This window comes from Eurytemora carolleeae, unplaced genomic scaffold (genome assembly GCF_000591075.1).
Source record: "Eurytemora carolleeae unplaced genomic scaffold, Eaff_2.0 scaffold231, whole genome shotgun sequence".
NCBI classification, from domain to species: Eukaryota; Metazoa; Arthropoda; class Copepoda; order Calanoida; family Temoridae; genus Eurytemora; species Eurytemora carolleeae.
In genome coordinates this window covers 122,689-132,754 of record NW_019396122.1, presented here as the reverse complement: position 1 = coordinate 132,754, position 10,066 = coordinate 122,689, and the positions used below count along the sequence as shown (strand labels likewise).

The window sequence follows — 10,066 nt, the reverse complement described above, 5'->3', positions numbered from 1 at the left end:
AGCGTAGTTCCTTTGTTTGAAAAAGTGCGTAATTACAGATAGAATGGATTACGATCACGGAATGATGGATCAGCAGCAGGAGAGAGGAGCAGGAGGACCTCCGTACAAGAAACCTCGCGGAGACAACAACGGCTCCATGAATAATGGTGGTGTAATGGATCATCTTCTTGAACGAGGAGATGAGAAGATTCCTCCAAACCATATTCTTCTCTTCACAATCTTCAATGCAAAGTTCACAATCAATGTTGAAGTTATCTACAAGGTTTGCTCTATTGTCGGGAAGGTTAAGAAGATTGTCTGCTTCGAGAGAATGAATATTAGCCAGGCTATGGTTGAGTTTGAAACTCTTGAATCCGCAAGTAAAGCGAGATCTAGCCTGCATGGTTGTGATATCTACAACAATTGTTGCACTATGAAGGTTGAGTACAGTAAACTAGAAACCCTGAATGTCCGAGCCAACAACGAGATGAACTGGGATTTCGACGACGGAGCTGACTATGAAGGGAAGAGGCCGGTTATCCTCAATTCTCCGGATTATGGTAGTTATGGAGGATATAGTGGGGGTATGGGAGCTTCTAGTATGGGAAGTGCCGGGAGCATGGGAGGCAATATGGGACATACAGGTGGTATGGGTGGTGGGAACATGGGTGGTGGTAATATGGGAGCTAGTAATTTGGGAGGTGGTAGCATGGGAGGCAATCAGAATAAGATGGGTATGGGAGGTATGGCCGACATGGGGGGTGTTACTGGAAGCGGTTATGGTTATGGAATGGCTCAAGGTATGGATCAAAGATCCTGTGTAATGCTGGTGTATGGTCTTGAACCCCCGAAATGGAATTGTGACAAGCTGTTCAACCTGCTCTGCCAGTATGGAAATGTTAACAAAGTCTTCTTCATGAAGAACAAACCCAACACCGCCATGGTGGAGATGGGAACTCCGGAGGGAGTGGATAACGTCACTAGAAACCTGCACGACCTCTTCGTGTTCGGAGAGAAATTGAGGTTCGACGTCTCTAAGAAACATTTGCGGATTGAAAACCGACCCTTGGAGTTCCAACTGGAGGACGGGAGCTCATCCGTGAAGGAGTTCTACAACGAAAGAAACATGAATAGGTTTATGACCCCTGACATGGCGCGTAAGAACAGAATTATTCATCCCAGCAAGGTTTTGCATTTTTTCAACATTCTCAAGACCGACGACTCCGTCCTGGAGAATCTGTTCACAAAGGTTGGAGCAACTGTTCCAATCCAGATTAAATGGGTTCCAGCTAAGAACGAAGCTAAGCAGCAGGGTGTTGGTCTCATGTACTTCAACACCACCGAGGAGGCAACGGAGGGATTAATTCTGGTGAACCATCAGCAGGTTGATACAAGGAACATCAAGCTCTGCTATTCACCTGCCAAGTACTAGATAAAAAAGGTAAAATTTAATTTTTAATTAAAAAGATAATTTATTAATTAGGCAACCCCGTTATTTTACCAAATAGATTTGAAGTTAGCTAACAGGACTGTTAGATTGAGGATACTAATTTGGATTTACAGTCAGAGCCTAAATCTGTTTATCTACTCGACATCTTTTTCTTTATTAAAAAGTTTTCTAGTTCAATTTTGAGGATATCTTAATTAATCTTTTCAAACCAGCAATCTGTAAATCTCAGTGCCGTTTCTCTTTTTTCTCTTATTTTTATTCTAACTTATCTTATTAACCGGATTTTTATTTCTTTAATGTCCAGGGTTTTTATAGATAAATCTTTCACATTTGATCTTTGTTCTTCTATACTCAATAAACTTGAATCTGTTATTTTAGGATTATTTCTGGACTCGAAACAATTTAAATTTCTATCCATTTAGGTTTCTGTACTCTGTTCTGTATCTCTGTTTCTACCTGAACTATCTTCCAAATTGATCAAATCTAAACCTCAAATATATCCTTTAGATCAACTGATCAGATATTCCGAATAAGACAAACTCTGATCATATCTTTTCTGATCTAAAATACTTCTCTGAACCATCTTCGAGTTGGATTATATCGGAGATAATATTACACAAAGTCTCTCTATCTATGAGTAGTAAGTATTAGATTGTTCTGTGGTGTTGACTAGTAACCTACTCCTGTACGTCAGCTCTTTACTCAAACCTTTCTAATATATAGAACTAGAAAATCTTGTTTATCATCACATCTAACTAAAAGAATCTGGGATTCATAAATTCTCGATCATACCGAACCATCACGTTTTCTGAACAGAGCTGTTTTTTTTTTCTTAAACTTCTTGTATCTGAAAATTAAATTTTTGTATCTCCCGACCCTAATACACCTGGGAGCTCTAACATGTTCTTCATATGAATTACCAGGACATGATAGTGTAGATCAATTTGATCGCATTCATAAAATTCAACATTTTTCAGATAATTCTTTTTTGAAAAATGAGCGGAGACGCAGGATCGCTAAAACGAAGTATAGAGGGATGGAGAGAGATCGTTATTCTCACGGACTCAGTCCTCTCATGGGAAAAGGTTTGTTTAATTCTTGGTCTTGCTTCCAGGCCTACTCACACCATAGGGTTAAATGGTGTCATAAACGATAGTTAAAAATTGTTATTTAACTTACAGGCTTTTTAGTTTTTACTTTTCATAAACATTCCCCTGAATTTTCAAAATTTATTTGCTTAAACGGTTGAAATTTACAAAAACAGACGAGAAAGATTTACCTATCTCTTTAATGCCGTTTTTTTTTTTCATTGTTCTCAGAAATGTTTTAATTTAGCGGTTTTGTTAAATTAACTAGATTTTTTATAGAAGATAAATGCCCATAAACATCTTTGAATTAAAGATTGATTATAATAAATAGGAGTGGTATCCTGCTGTTACATCAGGAACCTTAAGCGTTTTCTTCCTTATCATCTGGACTCAGGTTGGTGTCATCTTTCTGAAATTCATGGGGGGGGGGGGGTATTAAGTATTGATTTTTGGTTTTCTTTTCAAACCTAGAGTTTAAACAGGTATATATCCCTGTCTCTTTTTTTATACCGTGTGTACCAGGTAGCGCAAACTTGCTTTTAATTATTGTTTATCCGCTGGCAGTCCTTTATAGATATAATTGTATCCAGGATCCGAATATGCTGACCCTGCTGTCTATGATTGGCCTGCTGGTCACCCTGCTGGACTACGCGGTCCCAAGGATACAGGCTAAACTGTTCCCGGAGAACTCCTGGAGTCCGGAGAAGGAGAGGAAACTAGAAAATATCTGCCAGGAGCTGGTAAATTCTTTTTTCATTTAAAGCTCATTTTTAAAATATATTTTTATTACTTAGTTTCACTCTTCCGAGTTAATCGATGAAAATCTAGCAACTTGCAGTATTTTTTCCGAGTAATTGATACTAAATGGATAATTTTCTCATTTTATATTCATCACAAATCTAAAATGTGCTCTAATTTGATCCAGCAAAAACGGTTATTTTTTCTCCTAGATGTTTGTGCGAACTGGCCTAGGACGGGTTTGTGAGCGTATCTCCGTGTTCAAGGAGAGCTCACCTCTCATGTATCTCTCCGGAGTAGTGGTCTCCTTGTACCTTGTATCCTACCTCGGAGCACTCTTCTCTGGATTCTTCGTGTCCTACCTCTTCCTCATCACCCTCTGCATGTTGCCCGGACTCTACAGGTACATCATCTCTTCATCTTCTACTGTCTGTTCATCTATGTTCAGTTCTTCGTCTTCAATCTTTGTCGATTAAATATTGAATTTCAATTAAGTAAATAAGAAGGGTTTATATTTAGTAGAATTACCTCTACCGTGCACTTGAGGGAGGGAGGGGGGGGGGGGTTATTTTAAAGTTTTTGAACAAAATATTTCCATTTTCAATACTTAACCTAAAAATTCATTTATTTGACTTATTCAGCTAGAAAAAAACTTTATCATGGATAAGCTAACTTTCTATTAAATTGTAATTTCTTGGCAAAATTTGAACACATGAATGTTTAATTCATATAAAAAGAAATAAGACGTTTTACCCCAATTTCAAGCATTGAAATTAAATAATGATGTTATCCAGGCGTGGACTTCTTGCTAAATACTGTGGTGGGATCATCCTCAAGATTGGAGAGTTTGTAAAAGCTAAGAAGTTGGAGTAGAGCAGAGAACCACGGAATGAGTTCAGAAACTCAAGTAGAATCTTTAGTAGAGCTCAGAATCCATCAATGATAAATTAATCTAGTTATATATCGTACAAATTAAGCTTAGTGTAGGTATCCAAGGGCGATACCAGAGCTGGGAATTTTTAAATGGATTGATAAGTTTAATTCATTCTCTCCTCATAGGTTAATTATTTATCTCTCTCTGGTTGACAAATGAAAGATTAGTTATTCTTCCCGCGAGTAGAGGTGTTAAAATTACTCGTTCATTTAAAAGTTCCCCTCTAACCATAATGATCTCATATTACTGTAATAATCTAATCATATTCTATTCCACTTAATCCATTGACAGAGTTTAATCTTTCATTTTATGATTCCAGTGAAAAAATATTATGCCAAATATCATTTATTTTATAATCATTTTTCGGTGTATAAAGTGTAAATAAAAGTTTTGTGACGTCATCCATGTTCTAAATATTAATATTTCAGATAAAATGTCGGACCGAGATAAGTACCGACTGGTTTTCAAGCAATCCAAGGCTGTTGTCAAAGACTGGGAGGCGGGCTTCTTCGCTGAGAACCAGCGGAAACCCACCAGGAAGGAGATCAGCTCAGCTCCGGAGAAGGTTCTAGTCTCTTACAAAAATTGTAAAAAGATAAAACTTTATTTTGAGAAAGAAGAGTTAAAACGTAGTTCAGAGAAGAAAAGAGAAGCCGAGAAGAAAAGAGAAGAGGAAATTGTTTTGACCAACGCTGAGGGAGACTCAGAGTCTAAAGGGGACGCGAATCTTAGTTTTTCAGGGATATTTCCTAAGAACGATACTGGAGGAGGGGGTGGCGCTAGTTCTGCCTGCACGGATATTTCTAATCTAAAAACGGTTTGGGGTCAACATCTTAATAAGAAGGTTGAAACCCGGGAGGTTTCGAACCATGCGATCTTAGGGAAACTATCCTTCTCCGAAACCAGCACAACCCGCTCTAGTATCAAGAGACGAGGTAGGTTAGGGAACAAGTCTCAGTCTTTCTTCGGTTCTCTGGGAGATGATTCAACCTTACTTGGAGATCTCTCCCAATCTTCATTTCTAGATGATACGCAAACTAGCTTTAATTTGGAGAAAACTGTATCCGAGCCTAGCTCTATCCTTCCTACAACAGAAACCTTGAACAGTGAGGAAACCATGTCTCTAGATATTTTTCCAGATGTTCAATCGCATGTTTCCGTAGCTCCGGGTTCACGTGCAGCAGCTAGACCTGCCGCAAGTAGTTCTAGACACCTGGATACAGGATGGTTGGAAAGATGTGTAGAGATTGAAAAAGATTCTCCCGCACTTCCTCAACCCACAACTGTTCCGCTAACTTGTCTTATTTCTGAGATACCTTCAGAAGATCAACCTAAACCTAGAACATCAAACAAACCTAGAACCACAGAAAAGGATCCGGATACTGATAAATCCAAAATAATTTCCGAATCCAAAGTTATTTCCGAACCTACAACCTTCAAAGGAATTTTGTCAGATGTCTCTGCTTCCCACACAGGTTAATGATTTTTTCTCTTACGCTTAAAAGGAATTTTAATTCTAGTATGAAAAATACTCATATTTTTTCTATAAAAAACGGCCCTTAGTATTATAATTGAAATACATATATTAAAACAGTGAAATAAATCATAATTTTTTAAGATGCATAAAATTGTTTTTAAAATTCAATTTATAACTATTTAACTTTTCAGAACCAGATCTCCCAACTGTAAAACGTGCAAAACCCAGATCTTCTAATGCTAATAGAACAGAAGAGTCTAAACTAGTTACCATTTCTGCCGTTCAGAAAATTAATCCTATCATTTCTCCTGTTAAGAAATCTAAACCTATCAAAAAAACTAAACCTTCCAAAGAACCTGGCCCTGTTGAAATCTCTGAAGCTGAAGGAAAAGGAAAACCTTCCAAGAAACCAAAACCTAGAGGAAAACGAAAGAGGCCTTCTACCGATGACGAATTTGACCCAATAAATGATCCTGAACCTAAACCATCCAAAGAACCAGCATCAGCTAAACCCGCAAGACGGAAACCGGCAAAGAGAAGTAAAACTGAGGTGAGCGAAGAAGAATTATCAAACCCTACTCCGGAGACAGAGGACGGACCAACCTCGCTAAACCTGTTTGCTCTCGGGTTTGAAGAAACAATGGAGAAACCTGTTATAAAAATGAAAGTTTTAATGACTCAGGAGCAAAGGTTAGCCAGTAATGTTGCGTCGGGACGTGCGAATGAGAACTATAAGAAGATTGATCTGAAAAAGAAGTCCTACAGTAAAGGGAAGCGTACCGGAGAATTTCTCAAGAAAATGGATTACAAGAGAAAACTAGCACATAAGGTGTGGTTAATTATTTTTTCACTTTTTCTAAATAACGAAAGTTTTTAAAATCTGTTTTGTGTTTTTCAGTAGTTCTTCAACATACTTGTTTTCTAGGAAGGACGAAGTATAAAGGAGTATAAGTGCTACCAATGTGGAGAGCTAGGACACTTCTCAAGGCAGTGCACAGGAGGAGCTGGGGACAAACTAATCCCCCAGGTATTCATCTTATGTCCTTATACTGGAAATTCAGAGTTTTTCAGCTGTACATTGTAATACTTAACATTTCGCGGATTTTTCTGTTTTCATTAATGTATTTTTAAAACGACATTTTTTCTAGGAAAGTTTTTAAATTGAAATCGGCCCTAAAACTTTCCTGGGTTCATGTGAATTTGATCCTGATCGGTTGAGCCGTTTTGACGTTTATTGGTTGCAACAGGCGGATAATGATAGAACCTATAGATTTGTTCAAAAAAGACAAATGCTGAATTAGTCGTATTCATTATAAAATGTTAATAAACAAATCAAAAACAAATTCAAAGAAAGATGATCTTCGACACTAAAACCAATAAAATTCTCAAATAACCTTTGTTAATACGAAAGTTTCTTGTCAGTTTAGTGATCTTAAATACAAGATTAAAATAAAAAAACACTTTTTTAGGAAATGGCCGAAGATTTTGCCGTAGAAGAATTTCCCAGTCTTGAAGATGCAAAGAATATGGCTTTAAGCTCAACCAACTCTAAGAATTGTCAGAAAGTATTTACTAAGTCTGAAGATTCAGCTGTCTCGAATTATATCAACCTCGAGGACGATGAAGAGGATTTACTGGAAGCCGTCAGACAATACGAACTATCGGAGGCAACACCAGAGATCCAACTCACAACTAAGCCCTACCTTGAGTCGGAGAAGTTTGACAATAACCTGATCTACGAAACTCTGAAAAAGTTCGGCTACGACAATTTCCGTCCTGGACAGGAGGAAGGAATCATGAGGATTCTCCGAGGGGAATCAAGTTTGGTTCTCCTCGCAACAGGTTCTGGTAAATCCTTGATTTATCAGCTCCCAGCTTATCTTTATGCGGAGAAATATAATTCTATAACTATAGTAGTATCTCCGCTAGTCTCCCTGATGGAGGATCAGGTTACTGGTCTCCCTCCCTTCCTTCGAGCTGCAGCTCTACATTATAATCTCACACCAAAGATGAAGGAGAAGGTTGTAGAGCAGGTGAAGAGTGGAAAACTTCATTTCCTTCTTGTATCTCCGGAATCTGTGGCTGGAGGAGGAGGAATGTTTGGTTCCTTAATACAATATCTTCCTCCTATTGCGTTTGTTTGTATTGATGAAGCACATTGTGTCTCTCAATGGTCTCACAACTTCAGACCAAGTTATCTTAGGTAAGCTACACTTCGGCATGGATAGATGAATCTCAATTCTTAGTAAAATCAAACACTGATATCGTTTTTGTTTTGTTTTGTTTTAGTAATTTTTTTAACAACTTTTTCTTAATTAATCTCCATTTCCATCTTGTTAGCGGATAGTTTAATTTTAACCTCTTGTATGTATAGTTAAGCCTTTAGCAATCCCTGCTTCTCGTAATTTGATTGATTATTGAAATACCCAAATGTTTAACCTTTTATATGTTTAGGTTAAGTAAAGTTATAAGAGAGAAGCTAGGCGTTAAAACTATCCTTGGACTTACTGCTACAGCTCCGGAGAGAATGATTAGCAGTGTCGCTGAGCAGTTGGGAGTCCCGGAGAACGGAGTCATCAGAGGACCTCTTCTTCCAAATAACCTCACTCTGTCAGTATCTAGAGACGGGGAGAGAGATGTTGCTTTACTCTCTATGCTCTCGGAGGATGGTGCTCTAGGTGAATGTGATAGTGTTATTGTGTACTGTACCCGGAGAGAGGAGTGTGAGCGGATAGCGACATTTCTCCGAACCAAACTCCAAGAGAGGGATATAATGCTGTCAGAAAGACGGGCCAATAAAGTGAGAATGAGTGCTACATCGGAACCCTACCACGCTGGGATGACGCCAAGTCGGAGAAGAACCGTTCAAAACCACTTCATGTCAGGCAAACTCAGAATTGTAGTTGCTACAGTTGCATTTGGGATGGGGATAGATAAATCTGATATCCGTGCTATAGTTCACTACAACATGCCGAAAACATTTGAATCCTATATCCAGGAGATAGGACGAGCTGGAAGGGATGGATTGCCGGCAAGATGTCATCTCTTCCTTGGAACGGAGGGAAAAGATCTTTCTGAGTTGAAAAGACACATTTACTCCAACTCGATAGATCGTCATACGCTTAGAAAATTACTTCATTTGATATTTGAAGTATCAGATGAAAGTGAAAACTCATCTGTTGATTATAAAGAGGTTGCTCTGTCTGTAGATACAACTATAGAAGCTTTGGATTTGCCGGAGGAAAATATCTCAACCCTGCTCTGCTACCTTGAATCGAGCAGTTTCAGTGAAACGGAGAAAATTCCTTGGGTTAAGCTTCAGAACCCTGTTTACTCCACCTGCAGGATCCAGTGTTACGGGGGGCCTTTACAGCTCAGATTAGCTGCTTCCTCCAACCCTCCTCTAGCAGCAGCAATAGCACTTCAAAGACAGAAAGGAGTTGATTTCTCAGGAGCTTCAAGTTTAGAGTTTCCTGTTGTTGATGTTAGCTCCAGGATGGGTTGGAACTCCGGGGTTGTGAAGAAGGAGTTGAAGAACCTGGAATGGAAATCTACTCCTTCAGGTTGGAGGAAAACAGGGATTATAGTTGAGTTTAGTAATCTTGCATTTCATTTTGATGCGCTCCAGGGACTATCGGAGAAGCAGATTGATAAACTACAGAACGATATATTTGAAAGATCAAGGAACCAGGAGTTTTCTGAACTCTCAAACCTTCTCCGACTTCACAGAGCTTTTACTCTGGTTTCTTTCAAATCTCAATCTGAGGCTGTGGATGAAGTCCTCGTAGAAAGGTCGGACAAGTTGAAGGAGTATGTTGCCAGCTATTTCAGTGATTCGGAGAAGATCTTGGACGAAGTTAAAACCATCCCGGAGCACTGTGAGGAGGACCAGGATATACGTAACAAGGTCCGGGCCTTCGTCAGCAGTCACGTTGATCATACGTGGAACGGGCGAGCAGTAGCGAGAATATTTCACGGGATTCAGAGTCCTAATTTCCCGGCCAAACAGTGGGGTCGGGTCTACAAATATTGGAGATCACACCTTCATATAGACTTCAATATATTGGTAAAAATTGCGTCAGAAGAGGTTTTACGCATGCGCACTGGCGACTAGTGCGGAGAAATTTCTAAGGATGTTCAATGAAGTATTGTTAAGAAATGTTAAAATCCATTTTCACTGTAATGTCCAAATATTAGATATTTCAAGTGCCTTTTTATTAGTAATACTCTAATCTTAAAATATGATTTATCTTCTTAGAAAATTGAAAATTTAATATTTTTATATAACGTATTATCTCGACTTTTGAATTTATGAATTAATTGTCCCTAATTTAGTGTGATTAAGACATAAATGTGATATTTATGAATATTTCCATATTTTGACTAAATAATTTTATATT

General features: G+C 38.4%; 3 protein-coding genes across 3 annotated transcripts; all 3 read left to right on the top strand.

Moving 5' to 3' along the window:
* The first annotated feature begins 9 nt into the window (after nucleotides 1–9).
* Nucleotides 10–2,407, top strand: LOC111695592 (heterogeneous nuclear ribonucleoprotein L). The gene is made up of 2 exons (XM_023464969.1): nucleotides 10–1,420; nucleotides 1,852–2,407. Exon 1 carries the CDS (start codon nucleotides 44–46, stop codon nucleotides 1,409–1,411), a length of 1,368 nt encoding a protein of 455 aa, XP_023320737.1. The 5' UTR covers nucleotides 10–43; the 3' UTR covers nucleotides 1,412–1,420; nucleotides 1,852–2,407.
* On the top strand, nucleotides 2,405–4,561 carry LOC111695595 (ADP-ribosylation factor-like protein 6-interacting protein 1). The gene is made up of 5 exons (XM_023464973.1): nucleotides 2,405–2,514; nucleotides 2,849–2,911; nucleotides 3,108–3,257; nucleotides 3,468–3,658; nucleotides 4,050–4,561. Exons 1-5 carry the CDS (start codon nucleotides 2,425–2,427, stop codon nucleotides 4,126–4,128), a joined length of 573 nt encoding a protein of 190 aa, XP_023320741.1. The 5' UTR covers nucleotides 2,405–2,424; the 3' UTR covers nucleotides 4,129–4,561.
* Nucleotides 4,562–4,598: 37 nt separating this feature from the next.
* Nucleotides 4,599–10,043, top strand: LOC111695583 (ATP-dependent DNA helicase Q4). The gene is made up of 5 exons (XM_023464952.1): nucleotides 4,599–5,664; nucleotides 5,858–6,495; nucleotides 6,592–6,693; nucleotides 7,136–7,869; nucleotides 8,121–10,043. The coding sequence occupies exons 1-5, from the start codon at nucleotides 4,623–4,625 to the stop codon at nucleotides 9,778–9,780; spliced, it is 4,176 nt and encodes a 1,391-aa protein (XP_023320720.1). The 5' UTR covers nucleotides 4,599–4,622; the 3' UTR covers nucleotides 9,781–10,043.
* Nucleotides 10,044–10,066: the final 23 nt, after the last annotated feature.